General features: G+C 59.3%; 1 protein-coding gene across 1 annotated transcript in view; it reads right to left on the bottom strand.

Moving 5' to 3' along the window:
* The window catches only part of MUC5B (mucin 5B, oligomeric mucus/gel-forming), a 39,589-nt gene extending 28,784 nt beyond the window's left edge, over positions 1–10,805 (bottom strand). The window contains 18 exon segments of the mRNA XM_011930146.1: positions 313–703; positions 953–1,079; positions 1,182–1,276; positions 1,564–1,728; positions 2,134–2,271; positions 2,691–2,760; positions 3,125–3,235; positions 3,579–3,717; positions 3,817–3,934; positions 4,331–4,456; positions 4,847–5,048; positions 6,100–6,206; positions 6,482–6,572; positions 6,736–6,850; positions 7,005–7,266; positions 7,605–7,676; positions 8,148–8,204; positions 10,685–10,805. Coding sequence (XP_011785536.1) covers positions 313–703; positions 953–1,079; positions 1,182–1,276; positions 1,564–1,728; positions 2,134–2,271; positions 2,691–2,760; positions 3,125–3,235; positions 3,579–3,717; positions 3,817–3,934; positions 4,331–4,456; positions 4,847–5,048; positions 6,100–6,206; positions 6,482–6,572; positions 6,736–6,850; positions 7,005–7,266; positions 7,605–7,676; positions 8,148–8,204; positions 10,685–10,754 — 2,456 coding nt within the window. The 5' untranslated portion in view covers positions 10,755–10,805.
* Between the last annotated feature and the right edge of the window lie 10,634 nt (positions 10,806–21,439).

Genomic DNA, 21,439 nt, shown 5'->3' with positions numbered 1-21,439 from the left:
GAGCGCTGGGCCTCCCCAGCCTGGCCTCCTCCTGGTAAGACCGGACAGTGCCTGCCACTGTTCGCTGGGAGCCCCCAGATCACCTGGAGGCGTGTGGGTAAATACACACAGGTGGGCGACAAAGCAGCCAGGACCCTGCGGTTAGGAGCAGCCTTTGAACCCAGGGTGGGAGTGGGGACCACCCACCTTTCCTGGCAGGGGTTGCTGTTTGGACCCAGCTGAGAACAGCCAGCAGGCGTCCTCCCAGGGCCACCTCCACTCCTGGCCTCTTTCCCAGCCGGGAATTTTCTCTTTAGAATGTGCTGGGTCCACCCTGTGCCGCCCTCCCCAGCCTGGCCCCTCGTGTCTCAGAACCCTCGGGGGGAGGCACAGAAGCCTTCGGGGAGGGCGGGAGGTGGCTTTGAGGAGCACTCGGGGACCTGCTTTCCCCCCTGCCCAGCCCCTTACCACACAGCGCCTTCGTCGTGCACGACCTCTCCAGGAGCCAGCACGGTGCCGTGAACATAGCAGGGGCACTCCCGGGCGGGCACACAGGCCCCCGCGTCATTGAGGAAGGTGCCCGTGGGGCAGGTGCAGCCGTCCACAGGCACAAAGGAAACGCTGCAGGTGACGTCGGCCTCACTCAGGCCGCGGCAAGTCGGCTGGCAGGCGTCCACCACGTAGGCGTAGCGCTGGGACTTGGGGCAGTTCTGCATGTACTTGGCTGTGGTCGGTGGGACCAGGGAGGACAGGTCAGCAGCCGAGCAGCCTGGCCAGCCCCCGCCCACCCCATCTTCATCTCAGCATCCCTGTCTGTGATGTGGCGATCGCAAGGATACGAGGTTCTTGCGAGGCTGGGATGAGGAGGCACAAAGCTCTGGGCTGAGAACCGTGTGAGTGACGGCTGCTGCCGGCCGGGGTCCCCCGCACCCCAGCAGTGTGGACACATTCCCCCTCCAGTGCAGGCACTCACTGCAGACGCCGTCCCTCCAGCCGCTGAGCTGCACGCCCTTGGCGGCGCAGGCGTGCACATAGGAGGACAGTGCGGCACACAGGCAGTCCTCGCTCCTCTCACAGTTGCAGGTGTCAAACAGGCAGTTCTGCGGAGGTGGGCCGGTGTCGGGGCGTCAGGGACCCCAGCCCACCAGGGCTCCCCCACCCATCCTGCCCAGGCGTAGGGATCTGGCCTCACGGCCTCTTACCGAGTGGAAAGGCTTGGGGTTGATGATGGAGTGGCAGCGCGAGAAGGAGCCGGTGGGGTCAGTCAGGCGTGAGCACCAGTGCCGGGCGTAGTTCTCTGTGGGGAAGACCCGGCCCCATCTCCATGCCCTGCCACAAAGCCCACACCCCCAACACGCAGGCCTGCACCCCCTCAGCCTGGGGAACAGTGAGTTGGAATTTGGGGCTTGCCTGCTGTGCCTTGGGGGATTCTGGCCGCCTGGTCCCAAGCACCTCCTCCCAATGCCTTCCACCCGCCTCCATGGGGTCCCCAATCCCACCCGGGGTCCCCGTGGCCCAGGGGACAGGAAGGTGCTAGGTGGCACTTGAGCCTGGGGTGACTGTGGGGGTGGGGGCGAGGAGTACCATTCTCCACACTGAGGGAGCAGGGGTCCTCAAAGCTGTTCCTGGCATTGGCACAGGCGGCCTGGGCCTTCCAGGTGTTGGCGAAGGCTGTGCCTGTGGCCTCCACCACCCCGCTGAGGGCTGTGAAGTCGTCAGCCTGGTTCTGGTTGAAGTTCCCACACAGGCCTGCGAGCCAGGGTTGGGGGATGTCAGCAGCCGCTGTTGGGCCCACCCGGCTCCCGGCCCCCTGCCATCCCTCCAGGCACCACACAGGGTGGAACGGCTGGGAGCCCTGTCCCAGGATTCTGCTTCCAGAACCCTCTGCAGATAAGCCCTAGTGGGGGGCAGCCCCTGTGCAAAGCTGGCCTGAGCCAGGGCAGGGCTGCCCGCTCCATCCTCCCGGCTGGTTGCTTCCGGGGCCGCCAGTCAGATGTTGGCGTCCTGTGCTGGCACCAGGGTCTCAGCCTTGCCCTGGGAGCAGCCCTCTCCCTTGTCCCCTGCCCGCCTCTGCCTGCCCCTCCCAGCAGCTTGGCACTAGTCCAGGCCCCGTCCCCACTGGCCCTGTCCCCGAAGGCTCCTGCCCAGCCTCACCGCACATCTGGCCCTGGTGGGTGGGGTCCAGCCTGACAAACACCTGCATGAGCGGCACCAGCTGCACCAGCAGCTGCAGCCCCAGGCCCGTGTGCACCACGATGAAGAAGCTCGAGGGTGTGAACAGGGTGATGTTGGCTGCCGGGAGTGTGGGAGAGAGGCCGGTCAGGGGTGCAGGGCCAGATCCGGCCAGATGGGAGGGGCAGGGCATCCAGTGGGCCGGGCCACCCCACTGAGACCCGGGAATGAGACCCAGGAGTGGCCAGGAGCCCTCATGCTCCCTGTCCCAGGCCTGTGGCTGCCAAGCGGGCTCAGGTGGAGACTCTGGGCTCCCCGACAGAGCGGGCTGAGCGAGCTGGATGTGGGTTCCCCACAGCTGCCTGGATGGGAGCCTGGCATTCCCACTCTGCAGATGAGAAACTGAGCCCAGGAAGCTCTTGGAGCTGCCCAAGGCCACGGAGAGCTAGCAGGGGATGGAGCGGACGCTGCCCAGATCGTGGGAGCCGCCCCTGCTAGGAGGCGCCCCCCGGCCCAGCCGTCCTGGGAGAGCCACGTACCTGCCGACAGGGGCAGCTGCGTGTAGATGGAGTTGAGGAACACGCTGCCGTCTGCCTGGACCCGGATGGCCTGCGGGAGGAGGCGGGCAGGAGGTCAGCTCTGGGGAGGAACCTGTTCCCGACTCTCAAATGAGGGGGTGGCCGGCCCGGGGCCCCCACTGCGGACAGCCCACAAGAAGCTCAGGCCTGGACCTGCGGTGGGCTCTGCATTTCCCCCCCGGGAGGGCCTGACCTTGGAGCTGGAGGGGGGACCTGACTTTCGGGCTGGAGGGGGACCTGACCTCAGGGCGGGAGGGGGGACCCAACCTTGGGGCTGGAGGGGGTCCTGACCATGCTCGCCCACTGCACACCTTCGCATGCCCCTTCCTGTCCCAGCCCAGGGCCCCAGCCAGGCCCTTACCGTGTCCCCGCCATCCAGGCTAAGAGTAACTCACCGTGTCCCCGCCGTCCAGGCTGAGCGTCACGGCCTTCAGGCAGTTCTCGTTGTCCGTCAGTCCGCACTTCCGCAGCTCGGCCAGCACAGTGAAGCTGCCATCAGCACATTTCTGGGGGAAGGACCCACGCGTGCATTGGGCCTGGCTCGATGATGTGGGGGCCCCCCAAAAGCGTGCTGGGGACGCCCATGTGGGGGATGTGGCTCTGTGGGGAGGTGGCCCTTGGCACCTCTGGTCACCTCCCAGCAGCTTGTCTCAGGGCCTGGGGGCTTCTTGGCCCCGTGATGCTCAGCAGGGAGAACCACCCCTCTATGACCATCATGGGGACCCAGGGCTCCCCCCCAGCAGGGACATCCTGCCCTCTATGACCATCATGGGGGCCTCCCCTGGGCGGAAGGGGCGTGCGGATCCCGGGAGGGCCTGGGTGTCTGGAGACCCGGCCCTGTGCCCAGACCTTGGACAGAACGTAGCTGCAGTCGCCATGCAGGTCGTACAGTTTCTCATCGTAGGTGGAGATGTGGGCCCCGCCCTGCACGGAGCAGGTGCCAGGGCACGGCAGGTCCTGGCACTGCCACAGCCCCCCAGAGCAGGTGCTGGGGAGGGAGGCCATGAGCAGAACAGACATGTCAGGAGGAGGTGGGCCCCACCCTCCGCACCCCACCCCAGGCGGAGGCTGGCGGGTTCATAGGTACCAGGAGCTGCAGGTGGTGTTGACGGAGGCGCCCGGGCTGTAGGTGTGGCCGCCGTGGGTGCAGGGGCACTGCTCGAGGGGCAGGCAGCCAGAATGCGTGACATCATCCAGCACCGTGCCTGTGGGGCGGAGCGTGAGGCAGGACCGGCCCATGCACGGGGGACACCAAGGTCAGAAGACCGCCAGCCTTGGGGACACGCCGCCTCCCTTGGGGAGGAACTCCTGCTCCAGGACACCACCCCTGCCCTGAGCCCCACCCGCTTGGATGAACACCAAGCACCTCTGGGCCTCAGTTTCCCTACCAGACCCAGCTGACTCATGGCACTGCTCTGCCTCCCTCCACGCATCGTCGGGTCTTCCGGCACCCTCCCAGCCAGTGCCCTTCCCACCCTGGGCCCTCTGGTGGGACCCGCCGGCATGAGGGGCTCTGCTTCCAGCCCTGATGAGGCTGGGGGCGGGGCTGGGAACAGGGACCTGAAAGCCCCCTGAGGGGGCCCAGGGCACGCGAGACCTGCCTGGGGGGCAGAAGCAGCCGTCCACGCAGTGGTCCTCGCAGAGCTGTGCGCGCTGGGGGTTAGAGCAGGTGTCCACGCAGGGTGAGCCACACTCCTGGTGCAGCATGTTGACAGGGCAGGTCCGGGCTGCACAAAAGGAGGCAGGGCTGGGCCAGGGGAAGGGCCCTGTACTGCCCGCGTGGTCAGCCCCAGCCGCCTTCCACTGCCTTCCACATGCCATCAAGTCCGCAGAAGCCAGAGCTGGGCCTGGGGGTGGCCCTGATGCCCCTCATCATGGCAGCTCCACCCTCCAGTCCCAGCCCCCACCACCTGCACAGCCTCTTCTTCTCCTGCAGCCCCCGGAGGCACCATCCCCTCCTGGGGTCCTGGGGTGGCCTCTGCCCACTGTGCCTGGGGTGTGTCCTTTGCCCTCCACCCCTGTCCCCCAGGCCTCCCCACCCCCCCATGGCCCCCAAAGCGCTGCCAATGCCCCTTCTCTCCAGCGCGATCCTTGTCAAAGGCCCTGGGAGCACTCACGGCAGAGCTCAGGGCGCCTCCAGTTCTGCGGCTGGCCCCCCGCGTGGGCGCACTGGCGTGAGTATTCCACAAAGGTGGCGCACGGGCAGGTGGGGCAGCGGCACAGGTCCTGGGCGCAGGCAGCCAGGTACGGGGCGCTGTCCACCAGTGCGTGGCACTCCGCAAAGGCCGGCCCCAGCAGGGTGTGGTAGCAAATGCCTTCCTGGGGAGCACAGTGGGCCAGGCTGGGCACCCCTGCCCTCCATGGGGGCTGCCACAGTACTGGAACAGGACTCATGGCAGGCCAGGCTGGGAAGCCCTCTCCCCATCGGGGTTTCTTGTACCCAGCCCCATCCCTTCCACCCACTGTGGCTGTGTAGCTGCCGGTGCAGAGCTCTGCTTGGCCCTTGGGGAGTGACCCATGACTCTGAATCCCCCACCTGGGATGTGCCTGCCCACGGAGTGAGCGCCCAAGAAAGGTGCAGACCCTGCCCCAGGAGGCGGAGCCAAGGAGGCAGACCCTGCCCCACGAGGCAGAGACAAGCAGGGGAGGTGGAGGTCCCGCCTCTCTGAAGAAAGGTGCAGACCCCGCCCCAGGAGGTGGAGCCAAGGAGGGCAAGTGCAGACCCCGCCCCAGGAGGCAGAGCCAAGGAGGGGAGACGCAGACCCTGCCCCAGGAGGCGGAGCCAAGGAGGGCAGGTGCATGCCCCGCCCCAGGAGGCGGAGCCAAGGAGGGGAGGTGGCGGCCCTCCCTCTCCGGGTAGCCTGGCAAGTTCAGGGCAGTCCAGTGCTGAGTGTCCTCCCTTCCCAGGCCCTGGGTTGCTGGCTGTGGGGCCCAGCTCCCAGGGGGGCTGCTGCTGTCATTCAATGCACAATTTAAGGCTCAGAGATCCTGCTGATTTAGGGATCCTAGAGCCTCCAGGCCCCTTCTGAGTCCCCCTGCTGGTGGGAAGAGCTGGCTCCAGGCTCCCAGAGTACCCACCCTCAGCCCAGCCCATGCAGCATGGGCCTATATTTGCTCGCACAGCTGGGAACATGCATGGCTTGAGGAACATGCACATCACCACACTCGGACAGTGTATACCATGGAACTGAGCACACAGAGGGTGGCTGCCAGGCCTCCCTCCAACGCCACCATCTCTCCTCCAGCTGGGAACGTTCCTCAGACCTCGGCCTGGCTCCCCCGGACCTGGAGGTCATCCCTGCCCAGGAGCGAGGGGCTCACCTCTGGAGGCCGTCCCTGCCCAGGAGCTGGGGGCTGGGGGGAAACTCACCTCGTCCGTGCAATTGTTGGCCGGCAAGGGCAGCGGGTCTGGGCACTGCTCCGTGGGCCCATCCAACTTCTGCAGGTTCCCAAACTGGAGCGGGGTCAGTCTGGCGTCTGCCGGTAAGAAAGCAGGAGTGTGGTGGCTCTGAGGGGATCCTGAGGACAGGATATGGGCTCCCACTTCCTGAGCCCAGGCCAGAGGACTCCCACTCCTGCCTAGGGCCTGATGTCCCTGAGGGGCCTCCTCCCACCATGTAGGGCACAGCCCTTGCGGCCCCTCCCTGCCCGGTGCCCGGTCCCCACTCCACCCCCTCCCAGCCTCCATGGGACTGTGACCCTTGGCTGGCTGACATAATCGGCCACCGTCCCCTCACCCAGGTGGCACTCACTGTGGGCATAGAACTCGTTGAAGGCTGGGAGGCCATTGAAGTCCCCGCACAGGCCACAGGTCTGGTTGGCGTATTTGGGGTCCAGCTCCAGCTGAGAGTGGGGGAGGAGCAGCTCCAGGCTCAGGACTTCTGATCCCCCCACTGGCAACATGCCCCAAGCCCTGTGACCCCAAGCCCAGGGAGGCATCCCTCAACCCCCTGTGGGGCTTTTGTGGCCAGGCCTGGAGGGGCAAGGGACGAGAGGGCTTCCTCACCAGGGCACTGTCCTCTCCATTCCACAGGAAGGTCAGGACCAGCCGGATGCTGACCTTGACATAGTCCCCGCTCTGCTCCACCAGGAGCCCAGTGCGGCTGTAAGGCAGCTCCTCCCTGCACAGACAGCTGGGTCTCTCCCTGGGCCCAGCCCTCCCGGCTGCCCGCCTGCCCAACCCCACCCCAGCCCTGGCCCAGGTTAGACACGGCTGTATGGGGAGGTCACACCACGTGGCCTGGCCCTCGCCTCTCCCCAGGGTGGCCGGCTTACCGCTGCCCGTTGACGAGGACAGAGCCATTGGACGCCTCTAGCACCAGCCCCTGGGCCTTGATGACAACACGGGTGACCACAGGCCTGGAGCCCACCAGGCCTCGGCGTAGCTGGACGTTGAAGTCCTCATAGGCGGCGCCGCAGTGCTCGGAGAACACGTAGTTGCAGAGGCCGGGGAAGTGGAAGACGTCACCGTCGAAGGTCTTGTAGTGGAAGTCGCCCCAGGTGCTGCACACCCGCCCATTGTGTGCTGGGTTCAGGGCTGCGGGGAACGTGGGATGAGGCCCACCCCCATGCCAGCCCCCCACGGGGTAGCCTCCCCTGGGCTGAGGCGCCCTGGTTTTTGGAGCAGAAAAGCCCATGGTCGGCTGCTGGCTGTGCCCTGCCTGGTTCACCCTGGGCTGCCTCTGTTTCGCTCCAAGACCCCTGACCCGTCCCCATCCCCCAAGGCAGCCAGTGATCCAGAGACCGCCCAGAGGGAGGACTCTGGGTCTGGCCCAATGGCCCCACCTGGTGGCAACTGCACGCCTAGATCTGGGCCCCCACCTTTGGGGCTGGCAAACACACCCTTCCCAGCCGGCAGGGGCGGCGTCTGCTTACGGCTAAGGCTGGGGAAGACAGTGACCGGTGGAACAAAGCTCACACGCCGGGTGGGCGAGGACGTCGGGGCACCTGTGGGCGAAGGCCGGTCAGCCCAGGAACGTGGCCGGGAAGGGGCAGCAGAGACGCCCTCTCCGGGTCGCACCCTCCTCGCCAGCCACCAGAGTTGAAGGGGAGCCCGAAACTGATGGGCTGGGGGCAAGGCAGCCCCTCTACCCTTGGCCCTGTCTGCTCACAAACACTGCTGCCTTGTGTTTTGGCCTGTGTGCACACATGTGTGTGCTGGTGCAAGTGTGGGCGCACGTGTGTGTGTGCGTGTGTGTGCGTGTGTGTGTGCACGTCTTTCTGCTTTGCACTTTCCTCTTCTTTGGAGCGTCCAGCTCCGCCTCAGGTGCCGGGCATTGTCCTGGGCAGGGGACCCAGGGAGGGTCTTTGTTGGACTGTTGGACACATGGCTGCTCAGAGAGGCCTCTGCCTGCCCCAGCCCAAATCCCAGCACCTCCAGCCTGGTCAGGAACCCCTCACCCGAGCCTGGCCACGTACCGCCATCTGTGGTGGGCCCTGCACTCCCCCAGCTCGGCTCCGCAGGGCCCCGGGTCTCTGTGGGAAGAGGGGATGGGCGTCAATGAGGAACCAGATGTGGCTGCTGGCCACAAACCCGACCGTGGACCCGGCCACATCCCTGGTGCGGCAGCCTCATGTGGGGTCCACGGTGACGGTCTCCACGCTCTGCAGGGTCACCCGCACGGCACACTCTGGCCAAGGGCGGGACTCCTCCCCAGCCGCTCAGGCCACCCCAACCGTCAACCGCAGATGGCTCCCCCGCCACTCAATGCTGTGGAAAGCCTGCGGGATGGAAGCCTCCAGCCGGGAGCCCTGAGCTGCCCCCGGCACGACCTGCACCTGTCCAGGGACCCCAGCCCTGCCTGACTGACATGCAGGGATGGTGCCTCCTTCTGAAGTGATGGGGGAGAAAACGGAATCAGGAAAAGGCGTTGGCCGCCCCAAGGGGGGATTCCGCCTCATCCCACACGTCCCCTGGAGAAGGACAAAGGCCAGCTTTGTTGGGAGGACACACTTGGAACCTTCCAGGCGTGACTTAGCAGAAACCTAAGCCCAGAGCCAGTTTCGAACTAGATCCCTAAGTCCGGGCGAGTGGGGCGGGGTGGGGGCAGGCCTCGGGGCTGTGAGGCTGTAGATACTGGGACGGTGCCAAGGTCCCCCAGGCTGACCACCGCCTCCGGGCAAGGCCTCACTCACCAGTCCCATGGAGCCTGGACTCTGGGCTGAGAGCCTGGGAAGAGGCAGCTCCAACCCCCAGGACTCTGAGGCCCCCTGGCCCCCAGGCCATTGTCTGCTCGGTTCGGGTTGGGGTGCCCCCTTCACCGGGCCCCAGAGCTCCTCCCTGGAGCCTGATCTGAGATGGCCCAGCCCAAACCTGTGCTTCCTGGGGAGGCGGGAGGTGAGGCCCCAGCCCCCACAGCACGGTCAGGGCTCAGCGAGGGGCCGGCCCCTGTGGTTTGTGCTCTGGCCTGGCCCTGCCTGGCTTTTCCAGTCAAGTCCTGCGGACATCTGGGAACCACAGCAGGGGCCGCCTCCAGAGGTCCAGGTTGACTGCCTTTCCCAGAAGGCCAGCCGCTCCCTGTGTCCTCCACCCCAACCCCCAGCCCACAGCCCTGCCCACGGGTGCCAGCCCACTCAGCCACTCCCACGCACTGGCGCCTGCCCCAGGCAGCCCCTCCCTACCCCAGGGAGCCCCTCCCCACCTCAGCAGCCCCTGCCCAGCCCCAGGCAGCCCTTCCCCACCCAGGCAGCCCCTCCCCACCCAAGCTGACCACCCTTGGTCATCTGCTCCATGCCGTGCCCTCGTTGGACTGGGCCACCTGGGCCTCCATCTTGAGGCCAGAGAAGTGCCCGCTACCAGCCATCCCATCACCCTGGGGTGTGTCCCCTAACATGAAGCCGCTCTGTGCAGGGCCCGCCTTGCCCCGGCCATAGGACATGTGTCTTGTGACTAAAGCACAGTCCCTGCTGCAGGCTTGATCTCCCCAACTTGGATGTGCATGGAGGACTGGAGGACGTGGGGGCTGACAGTCCCTGGGACCTGCCTGCTCGGGTGAGGGGAGCCCAGGCTGCATGGCCTGGAAGAACTAGATGCAAGGATGTGGCTATTCTGGTCAAACCAGCGCCCAAACCTTGCGGCCAGAGGCAGCTACCCCCGGACCCAAGCTGGGAGCCACCGGGAGAAGCCCCCTGCCTCCAGCCCTGCTGACCACCCAGCCTCCCTTCCACAGACAGAGAGCCCCCGGGGAGCCTTGCCTGCCCAGCCCAGATCCCAAGCTTGGGAGGGGGTGGACGGCAGGGCAGGGAGGGGCTGTGGCTGCCTCGTGGCCAGCCCGGCTGGGTGTCTCCAGGTGGCCCCTGGGGCCGCATCTTTCTCTGTTGACAGTAAGTATTAAAGCTGTAGCTCTGGCCAAGAGATGGCAGACGAGGGAAAATGCTTGGCTGAGAGCCGGGCAGCCCGTGCGGCCTGAGATACCCACAGATGACCTGTGGGAGTCACGCGTGGGTTGAGGCCGGGGCTCTCGCGGTTGGCTGTGCAACCTTTGAGGGTGGTGCCCTCACCTGCCCTGCCAGCTGTGATCCCCAGGCGGGTGGTGAAGGGCAAAGCCGGTCCTGGGCAGGGGCCCACACTAAGCCCACCCCTGTTCACTCTGATGCCTGGGCCTCACAGGGCTCTAGAGAGACCTGCAGCCGTGGCCCCCTCCCCCATTGCCCACTCCTGTCTCACCCCCAAGACCAAGACCCTTTCGGTGGTCTCCCAGGGTCCTTGCCCTGCGGTCAGGGGCCCAACTTCCCCTGGACATCCCATCCAAGCCAGTCCCTGAGTTTCCTGACACTGTGGGCCCATGGGGCCAGGGAGCTCTGTGTTGGGGACACGTAGGGTCCCATCCAGGACACTCGGGATCCTAGGGGGATCTGCCCGTCCACTCTGCAGAAGAAGCTCCCAGGCAAGCGGCCTGCAGAGATCCCCACCGTGAAGACGGCATCCGAGAGGGGGCTGAGTCAGGGGCTCTTACCTGCCTGCTGCACCAGGAGCACGGCCGCCAGAGCCAACACCAGCGTCCGGCACGTGCTCAGGGCACCCATCCTGGGGACTGGCACAGGTGGGGGGCACGGATGGGCAGGGAGGGAGCCGGGCCGGGTGCTTGCTCCCCTGGGGGCCCCAGCTTATGTAGCAGGGAGTCTTGGCCCTGAGCCAAGCCAGGCCACGCAGGGCACCCTGCTCTTTCCCGCGCCAGCCACGTGTGTTTGCTCTCGGGGAGGGGCTGTGGCAGGGGAGAGGCCTGGATCAGGAAGGATTTGCAGCTCTGTGCCCTGAGGCCCAGTACGCCCCCACCCCCAGCAGCTTCTGAGAATCGGAAGGGAGAGGAGAAGGGCCCGTCCCGTCTGGCACCTTCCTAGATGGCAAAGCCGCTGGAGGGCAGGGCTGGCCTTGGACACAGGGTCCCTGGAAACGGTGGTCAGCCAGCCTGTCTCACACTCAGCCCCACTCTGGCTCCTGCTGGGAGGGAACCCCAGCCTCTGGGCAGCTCCCCCTGCCACTCACCATGGGTGCCTGAGGCCCGGGGAAGGCCCACGAGGCTGGAGCTCCTCTCCAGCCACTGCTCAGCCAGCGGGAAGGCCGGGAGGCTCCTGCTCAGCTCAGGCATGCACGTGGCCAGGATGCTCAGTCTGGGTGGCTTATGGGGGTCCCTGGAGGAGACCCCATTTCTAGAGATCCCAGCCCAGCTGACCAGAACCCCTTGAAGACCATGGGAAGTCTCTGGGCTCATCTGTTTCAAAGTTCATGTTCAAGGGGAAACTGAGGCCCAGAGTGTCCCCTGGCCATGCACATCGGGAGTCAGCCGTGCTTGTCCAATGCCAGCCCTGATCCAGCCAGGCCAGAGTCTCCAGCCCTGAGTCCCATTTGGCCTCCACCTCACTCTGGGCCCCTCATTAACCTTGGCAGTGTTGAGGAAGCAGGGCAGGTTCCTGGAGGTCGTGGACCTGCCCGGGGTCCTCAGCCTGCCCCAGGTGGGAGCCGCAGAAGCCTAGCACCTTCCACTGGGGCTGGGTGGGCTTCCCGGGGGGGCCACGTGGTAAACCTCCCCGACCAACGTCATCTACAGGGCAGACAGTGTCATCTACAGGAACTCCGTCCGCGCTGCAAACGCCTGCAAACGCCTCCTGCCCGTGTGAGCTGCACTTGAGATGCTCCCACCCTCTGGCTCCCTGGCCACCAGCGTCCTGAACGCTCTGTGGCACAGACCCTAGGCTTCCGGGAAGCACCAGGTCGGGTGGTGTGACCTCGTCCGACCCCACGGGGACCCTAGGTTGGCTTCCAGGTCTGTTGGTTTGTTTGCGTAACAGTCCCCGCCACGGGGACCCTGCGCCAGCTCCCCCGCCTTTGTCTTTCTGAAGTTAAATTCTTAGAGGTGGAATTTCTGGGGCAAGAGGAAAGCCCATCTTCAAAGCTTCTGACCTGCCTCACGCTCAATAGGATGGCGGGGATCAAGAAACACAGGAAGTAAGAAGTGTTGGCAGAGACGTGGAGACCCGGAGCCCTGTGCCCTGCCGGTGGGGGTGACCAGCAGCTCCACTCTGGGTCTGTCCCCGGAAGAACTGAAGGCGGGTCATGAAGGACGGTTGCACCCCCATGTTCACAGCAGCATCACTGACAAAGGGCAGAAGCTGCCCACATGTCCTGGATGGAGGACTGGGCCAGCGTCGTGAGGCCGATCCGTGCGGTGGAATGGAGTTCACGAAAAGAGAGGCTGGCCCAGGCTGCTCCAGGGGGGAAGCTGGGGACACTGTGCAGAGTGAGGTAGGTGGACACAGAGGACAAAGGCAGAAGGGGCCGCTCGTGTGCTGCCCCTGGAGTCATGAAACCCGTAGAAACGGAGCATGGACCGTGGGCGCCAGGGGCTGGCAGAGGGGATGGGGAGCTGGTGTTTCATGGGGACAGGGTTTCAGCTTGGGAAGGTGAGAACGTTCTGGAAATGGAGGGCAGAGACACCTGCACAGCAACGTGAATGGACCTGGCCCATTTTGCCACCTGTCACCCCCTCATGGCTGAGGCCCCCAGGCGACTGCTCAGAGCGCAAGGCCTGTGGCGGACGCTGGGACCTGCCTTCTCCCTTTGTGGCGGTTTCTTTAACTCAGGGCACACCTTGGGCTTCTGCCTGGCCCTGTGCCTGGGCTGGAGGAGGGGTCTCCCAGATCTCAGCACAGTGCAGATGCCTGCTCCCTGCTCACTTCTGGGACTCCAGAGCCTGTGCTCCCCCCACGCCACCGACATCATTTCCAAAGCTGAAGTTGCCGAGGTCTCCGGCTGGGGTCTCCAAGCTCTCTTTCATGTCCGGGCCGGTGGTCCCCACTGCAGCACGGCACTGCGGGAGGGGTGGGAGGGAACTCCTGGGCCACTGGGCCTTGAGGATGGTCTGGAGGGTGGGCCAGAGCCCCCACCCCGGCTCATGGCTGTGACTGCGCCCAGGCCCCAGCCAGACCCCTCTCCCTGGCCTACCTGCCTGCTCCAGGCCAGGCTGGGGAAATGGGGGGCTCCCTGACACTGTGGCGCCTTGTCCCTCACACCCCGGGGGGAGGGGTGTGCCTGCTGCCCGGGCCTCTGCTGCAGACGTCCCCATGACACACCCACCCAGGTCTCCCACCTTGGCCACTAGCCCTCGTGGCCTCCCCACTCCGTGCCCACGGCTCCAGCTCACAAGCTGATGCCCACCTGGGTGCTGGGGCCAAGCCTGGGGTCTCCCCTGCTGGCCTCTACTGCCTGTCCCCTGCCCTCCCTGACCATGGCCAGTGTCTGCGGCCTTCATGGGGGCTGGCGACCCACTGGGGAGCAGTCCCCTCACCCCCAGCTCAAGCAGGCCAGGCACCTCTGCATCAGCGAGATGATAGCGTTTTCTCCATGGCAGAGCTGGGACCCTCAGCAGCTCCCCTGTCCCAGCTCAGTGCCTGTGGTCCAAACCTCCCCGCCTCCACCCTGGAAGAGCCTCGCCCGCCTGTGGCCACTGGCACGTAGTGACACCAAACAAGTAGGGGCCCTGACTCTGCCCTCGTCCCTCCCACTAGGCACCTCCCCGGGCAGAGGGCCCATTGGGGACTGGGCTGGGTCCGGGGCAGGGGTCCGAGGTGGACGTCAAGGCCACAGCTATTGAGACATCCCGGATGCGGCCCCGGGAGTCCGGCCTGTTTGCTCAGTGTGTTTGAAGAGTTTGCGTCTTCACAGTTGAAGGCGCTGAAAACAGGAGATAAAGGAAGGAAAGGGACGCAGCCGGTTCCTGCCGGGAAGGGGGGCCGGGCACAGCCTCCTGGAGCGCAGAGGAGCCTCCCGCCTCAGACGTGCCAAGAACCTGCCCTGCGGCTCTGACGGGGTCTGAGCCAGGACCAGCCCTGGGCGGGTCACTGTCCATCATCTGGCCAGGGGGTAGTAGGGACAAAGGGGTGGCCTGGGTGACACGGAACCCAAGGGGGATTAATCCCGCCATGAATGAGGACCCGCCTGGGACCCCACAGACCCCTCCAGAGGCCCTCCAGGCACCAGTGGTCAGAGCCACCATCTGCTCTCACCAGCTGCCCCAAGCCCAGCCCCTTAGCCCTGGGGGGCCACCTGGAGGGCTTGGCCGCCGCAAAGAGTCATCCCTGGGGCTGGGGTCCCCATGTGGCTCAACCTTCCCCTCCCTCAACCACAACGATGCAGGTTTGAGCTGAGCCCCAGCGTCCATCAGCCCCCGGGCACTGAGCTGGGCCCCAGCGTCCATCAGCCCCCGGGCACTGAGCCAGACCCTAGGGTTCATCAGCTCCCAGGCACTGAGCCGGGCCCCCATGTGCATCAGCCCCTGGGCACTGAGCCGGGCCCCAGCTCCACGCTGGACACCTGGGGTGTCAGGCACAGCCCAGGGGGTCACAAAGCAGGGATGGACTCTTGGTCTGCTCAGAGCCAGGCCCCAGGCTGTACTGGGGACAGGGGGTGGTGGCTGTGTGGGACTCTTCACCTCGGCAGCCTCCTGCTCCCTGGCACGGCCCCCCCGCCCGCTCCTGGCCACACCCATGCTCCTGGGGACGCACCTGCTGATGGGCCGAGGGTCGCAGTGTGTGACCGAGCGAGACAGGTCCAGGGCTGGGTGGGCCCAGTAGGAAGGTGTTCCAGGCCTCGGGGCCCGTGGCGGGTGATGGGCTGCTTGCTCCTGGGTGTTGGGATGGCCAGGCCCCTGTCCCCTGGCCCAGTACACCTGAGGAGGTGTCCAGCAAAGCCCAGGGGTCTCAGAGCCAGTACCTGGTGTCCAGAAGCAGCAGGTGGCAGCACATTGGGTCTTCATGGCCCTTAGACCCTGGGCCACTGAGCGACAGGCACGACTGGGGGCGCCGAATCACCTGGCAGGAAGTGAAGCTGCGGGATGGCAGGACCTGGACATCCCAGTGCCCTGAGCTGCCCCTGCTCTAAGGATGCCCTGCACAGGGACTGCAAGACACAGAGACCCCCCCGAGGACGGCCCCTGCCCTGTGTGAAGGCCTCGGCTCCCCCACGACCTGTCTCTGGTTTCTCCTGGTCTTTGCACAGACCCCCTTCTTTGCCTGTCTCCCCACCCGCTTCCTTCCTGCCAGTTCTGAGGAGCCGCAGCTGGGTCCTGGTGCTGCCCCAGGCAGTGGGATTTGACAAGGACCAGAACAGAGTCCCCCCCACTTCAAAGGTTCCAGTAGCGTGGCCTTTGCAGCAGCAGCACCAGCATCCAAAGAACGAGAGAGGATGGTCCTCTGGGTGGGGTGGGGGGTGATGACGGCTGAGCTGCAAACCAGGGAACAGCAGGTGCAGAGACCCCGGGGCAGGGAGGGACTCGGCCCCCTGGAGGGTCCAAATGCACCTGGTGTGGCTGGGGCACAGGGGGCTGAGAGGAGCCAGAGGTGAGGGCAGGGTCAGATGTGGGGAGGAGCCTGGGGGAGTGGGGCAAATTGAATGGATCATTTAAAGCAGGAAAACTATAGGGCATTTTTCTAAAACAGTGGTGAAATGTATGTGACTTAACATTGATCATTTTAGCCTTGTTTGTTTATGGATTGATTGATTGATTGATTGTAGAGACGAGGTCTCACTCTGTTGCCCAGGCTGTCATGAGCTCCCAGCCTCAAGTGATCCTCCCACCTCAGCCTTCCAAAGTGCTGGGATGACAGGAGTCAGCCACCACACAACCCAATTTGCAAATTTTTTTTTTTTTTTTTTTTGAGATGGAGTCTTGTTCTGTCACCCAGGCTGGAGTGCAGTGGCTCAATCTCAGCTCACTACAACCTCCGCCTCCTGGGTTCAAGTGAGTCTCCTGCCTCAGCCTCCCAAGTAGCTGGGACTACAGGTGCGTACCACCACGCCTGGCTAATTTTTGTATTTTTAGTAGAGATGGGGTTTCACCGTGTTGGCCAGGATGGTCTCAATCTCTTGACCTCATGATCCGCCCGCCTCAGCCTCCCACAGCGCTGGGATGACAGGAGTGAGCCACCGCGCTGCCCCTTTTGCCACTTTTAAGTGAATATAGGAGCATTAAGTCCACTTACATTGTCGTCCAACCATCCCCACCGCACAACCTCAGAGCTTTCCCATCGTCCTGCACTGAAACTCAGTCCCCGTGGAACACCAGCTCCCACTCCCCGCCCCCAGCCCCATGCATCCACCAGCCTCGCCTCTCTCGGTAAGTTTGCTCCTCTAGAGGACCTGGTATAACTGGACTCACACAATACCCGTTCTGGCGTGACCGGCTTGTCTCACGGAGCACGAAGTCCTCAAGTCTCGTCCGTGTCGTTGCCTGTGTCCGGGTCTCCTTCCTTGTTGAAGGCAGAGTCACTTTCCACTGCATGAATGGGCCCCGCTGGGTTCACCGATTCGCCCGTCGATGGACCCTCGGGTTGCTTCTGCCTTTGGGTTTGTGAATAAAGCTGCAACGGACATTGCAATGTGCCCAGGAATCCGAGTCCCTGTTTCCAGTTCCTCAGGTAGGAGTCCCTCTGGCTGGGAGCGGAATGGCTGGGTCACACGGTAAGTCTATGTGTGGCTTTCTGAGCCGCTGCTGGACTGCCCCACAGCGGCTGTGCCGTTTTACGCTCCCGCCAGCTGTGCACAGCTGTTCCAATTTCTCTATAGGACCAACACTTGTTATCTTAAAAAAAAAAAAAAAATCACCACCTGATATTTCCACGTGGTCTGGACTTGCATTTCCCTAATAATTAGTGATGTTGAGTGTCTTTGTATGTGCCTATGGGACATTTGTACATTTCCTCTGGAAAAAATGTCCATTCAGGCCGGGCACGGTGGCTCACGCCTGTCATCCCAGCACTTTGTGAGGCCGAGGTGGGTTGATCACTTGAGGTCAGGAGTTCGAGACCAGCCTGGCCAACATGGTGAAACCCCATCTCTACTAAAAATATAAAAATTAGCCAGGCGTAGTGATGAGCGCCTGTAATCCCAGCTCGGGAAGCTGAGGCGGGAGAATTGCTTGAACCCGGGAGGCAGAGGTTGCAGTGAGCTGAGATTGCACCACTGCACTTCAGCCTGGGTGACAGAAAAAGACTCTGTCTCAAAAGAAAAAAAGAAAGAAAAATGTCCATTCATGTCCTTTGCCAATTTTTTAGTTGGGTCAATTGGGTTTTGTCGTTGTTGTTATGTTTTAGGAGTTCTTTATATGCTCCAGGTATTGATTCTTTATGAGTTATTGATTCTTTATGAGTTATTGATTCTTTATGAGCTATCGATTCTGTATCAGATATTAATATTATTGGTCAATATTTCCTCCTGGGCTTGTCTTTTCGCTCCCTTTTGATGCACAAGAGGTTTTAATTTTGACGAAGTCTTATTTATCTATTTTGTTGCCTGTGCTTTTGCTGCAAGTTCAAGAAATCATTGCCAAATTCAGTGTCAAAAAGATTTTCTCCTATGTTTTCTTCTCAGGGTTTTATAATTTTAGCGCCTATGTTTAGGAGTTTGATCTATTTCAAGGATTTTTTAAAAACGGCCATAAGGTAAGTGTTCAATCGCATTCTTTTGCATGTGGATATACAGTTTTCCCAGAGCCATTTGTCAAAAAGATTTCCCTTTCTTCATTAAGTGGTCTTGGCACACAAGTAGAAAATCAAATGACCAGGCCGGGCACGGTGGCTCACGCCTGTCATCCCAGCACTTTGGGAGGCTGAGGCAGGTGGATCACCTGAGCTCAGGAGTTCGAGACCACCCTGGGCAACACAGTGAAACCCCGTTCCTACTGCAATACAAAAAATTAGCCAGGCGTGGTGGCAGGTGCCTGTAGTCCCAATTACTCGGGAGGCTGAGGCAGGAGAATCACTTGAGTCCAGGAGGTAGAGGTTGCAGCAAACCAAGATTGTGCCACTGCACTCCAGCCTGGGCAGCCGAGTGAAACTCTGTCTCAAAAAGAAAAAAAAAAAAGAAGAAGAAAAGAAAAGAAAATCAATTGATCGTATATGCCAAGGGTTATTCCTGGCTCTCTGTTCCAGTCCATTGGTCCATATATCTGTCCTTATGCCAGTGCAGGGACTACTGTGACGTTGTTGTGCATTTTAAACACAAGAAGTGTGAGTCCTCCAATTTTGTCCTTTTGAAAGACTATTTTGGCTATTCAGGGTCCCTTGAGATTCTATACAAAGTTTAGCGTGGATTTTTTTATTTCTACAAAAGTACCATGAGAACTTTGATAAGGATTGCATGGAAACTGTACTACCTTTGGGTAGTACTGTTACCTTATCAATATTGTCTTCAAATTCATGAACACAGGATGTCTTTCCACTTTATGTCTTTAAATATTTTTTTCAACAATGTTCTGTAGTTTTCAGTGTTCAGATGTTTTGCCTCTTTGGTTATGTTTATTTCCTAAGCATTTTATTCTTTTTGATGCTATGTGATGGAACTGTTTTTCTTAATATCCTTTTCTCAATGTTCATGGCTAGTGTACAGCACTTGCTGAATGCTTTAATCAGCTTGAATAGTTTTGGGGTGGAATTTTGGGGGATTTCTATATATAATGTCATGTCATGTGTGAACATAGTAATGTTGCATCATCCTTACCAATTTTAGTTTCTGTTGTTTCTCTTTCTTGCCTTATTGCTTGGCTGGAACAATGTTGAATAACACTATGTTATAATAATAATACTGTTATGTGTTAATAATAATGTTATAATATGTTGAATAATACAAATGGTGAACGCAAGCCTTCTTAGAGGAAAAGTTTTCAATCTTTCATCATTGAATATGGGGTTGGCTGTGGGCTTTTTACATATGGCCTTTATTATGTTGAAGTAGTTTCCTCCTATTTCTACTTGGTTGTTTTGTCTTGGTTTGGTTTGTTTTTAACCATGAAATGGTGTTGAATTTTGGCAAATGCTTTTTCTGCATCAATTGAAATGATCATGGGTTTTTTTCCCCTTCATTCTATTAACGTGGTGTATCTCAATGGTTGATTTTCGTATCTCGAACTATCCTTGCAGCCCAGGAACAAAACGCATTTGATCATGGTGTAGAATCCTCTTCAAAAGTTCCTGAATTGAGTTTGCTGGTATTTTGTTGAGGATTTTTTTTCATCAGTGTTTTTAAGGGATATTGGTCTTTAGTTTTCTTTGTTTTTGTCTTTGTCTGCTTTGGTATCAGTGTAGTGCTAGCTTCATAGAATGACTTAGGAAGTTGATATGGGTGCTGTTCTCAGGACAGTGGATAAACCTCAGGGGATCTGGTGGTTTTATAAAGGGCAGTTCCCCTGCACACACTCTCTCCCCAGCTGCCATACGAGACGTGCTTTTGCTCCTTCTTTGCCTTCCACCATGATTGCAAGGCCTCCCCAGCCATGTGGAACTGTGAGTCCGTTAAACCTCTTTTTCTTTATACATTACTCAGTCGTGGGTATTTTTTTAGCAGTATGAAAATGGACTAATACAAAAGTGTTGCCCTTTTTTTCCCCAATCTTATGGAAGAATTTGATACATATCGGTGTTAATTCTTCTTTAAATGTCTGTTAGAATTAACCAGCAAAGCCATCAGCTCCTGCGATTTTCTGTGTTAGGAGGGATTTGATTACTGACTTAACCTCCTTTTCTACATCTACTCAGTTTGCCTATTTCTTCACGAGGCAGTTTTGCTAGGATAGAGTGCTTTTGAGGAATTTGCCTATTTCTTCTAAGTTATCAAATTTGTTGGCAGATAATCGTTCATAGCATTCTCTTATAATCATTTTTGTTCTGTAAAATTCGTAGTAATATCCTTTTCATTTCTGATTTTAGCAGTTTGAATCTTCCCTTTTTTCTTAGCCAATCTAGCTAAAAGTTTGTCAGTTTGGTTGATCTTTTTTTTTTTTTTTTGAGGCGGAGTCTCGCTCTGTCACCTGGGCTGGAGTGCAGTGGCCGGATCTCAGCTCACTGCAAGCTCCGCCTCCCGGGTTTACGCCATTCTCCTGCCTCAGCCTCCCAAGTAGCTGGGACTACAGGCGCCCGCCACCTCGCCCGGCTAGTTTTTTGTATTTTTTTTTAGTAGAGATGGGGTTTCACCATGTTAGCCAGGATGGTCTCGATCTCCTGACCTCGTGATCCACCCGTCTCAGCCTCCCAAAGTGCTGGGATTACAGGCTTGAGCCACCGCGCCCGGCCGGTTGATCTTTTTAAAGAACCAACTTTTGGTTTCATTGAAGGCTTTTTTTTTCCTATTATTTTTTAAAATTCCTTATTTTATTTATGTCTACTGTAACCTTTATTATGTCCTCCCTTTTGGTAGCTTTGGGTTTAGTTTTCTCTTCTTTTTCTAGTTCCTGAAGGTATACAATTAGGTTATCAATTTAAGATATTTCTTCTTTTTTGATTTAGTTATTTCTAGCTATACATTTCCCTCTCATTGCTGGCTTTGTGTGTCTTATATGTTTGGATACGTTGTGGTTTTGTTTTCATTCAAGCTTTAAGAATGCCTAATATCTGTGGTGATTTCTTCTTTGACCTGTTTGTTATTTAAGGGTGTGATATTCAATTTCCTTATATTTGTACATTTTAGTTTTTCTTTTATTTTTGATTTTTAGCTTCATTCCTTTGTATAATACTTTGTGTGATTTCAATCTTTTAAAATTTATTAAGACTTGTTTTGGATCTTATCATATAGTTTATCCTGAAGAATGTTTCATGTACACTTGGAAGAAAATGTGTCTTCTGCCATTGGTAGGTGAAGTGTTCTGTGCATGTACATTATGTCTAATTGGTCTCTAGTGTTGTTCGAGTCCTCTGTTTCCTTATTGATCTGTCTGTTGTATTGATTATTGAAAGTGTGGTACTGAAGTCTTCAGCTATTGTTGTAGAACTGTTTATTTCTCCCTTCATTCTGTCAATGTTTGCTTCATCTATCTTGAGTCTCTGTTGTTTGGTTCATATATATTTGTAGTTGTTATATCTTCTTGTTGAATTGACTCTTTTTTCTTTTTTCTTTTCTTTTTTTTTGAGACAGAGTCTCACTCTGTTGCCCAGGCTGGACTGCAGTGGCATGATCTTGGTTCACTAAAACCTCTGCCTCCTGGGTTCATGCAATTCTCATGCCTCAGCCTCCTGAGTAGCTGGGGTTACAGGTATGCACCAGCACACCTGACTAATGTTTGTATTTTTATTAGAGATGGGGTTTCACCATGTTGGCCAGGCTGGTCTTGAACTCCCAACCTCAGATGATCTGCCCACCTCAATCTCCCAAAGTGCCAAAATTGCCTGTTTTATCAATATATAATGTCTTTCTTTGCCTCTTGTAAACTTTTTTTTTTTTTTTTTTT

Source organism: Colobus angolensis, unplaced genomic scaffold (assembly GCF_000951035.1).
Source record: "Colobus angolensis palliatus isolate OR3802 unplaced genomic scaffold, Cang.pa_1.0 Scaffold84, whole genome shotgun sequence".
NCBI classification, from domain to species: Eukaryota; Metazoa; Chordata; class Mammalia; order Primates; family Cercopithecidae; genus Colobus; species Colobus angolensis.
The sequence above is the reverse complement of the archived record's forward strand: the minus strand, read 5'-3'. Positions and strand labels throughout refer to the sequence as shown.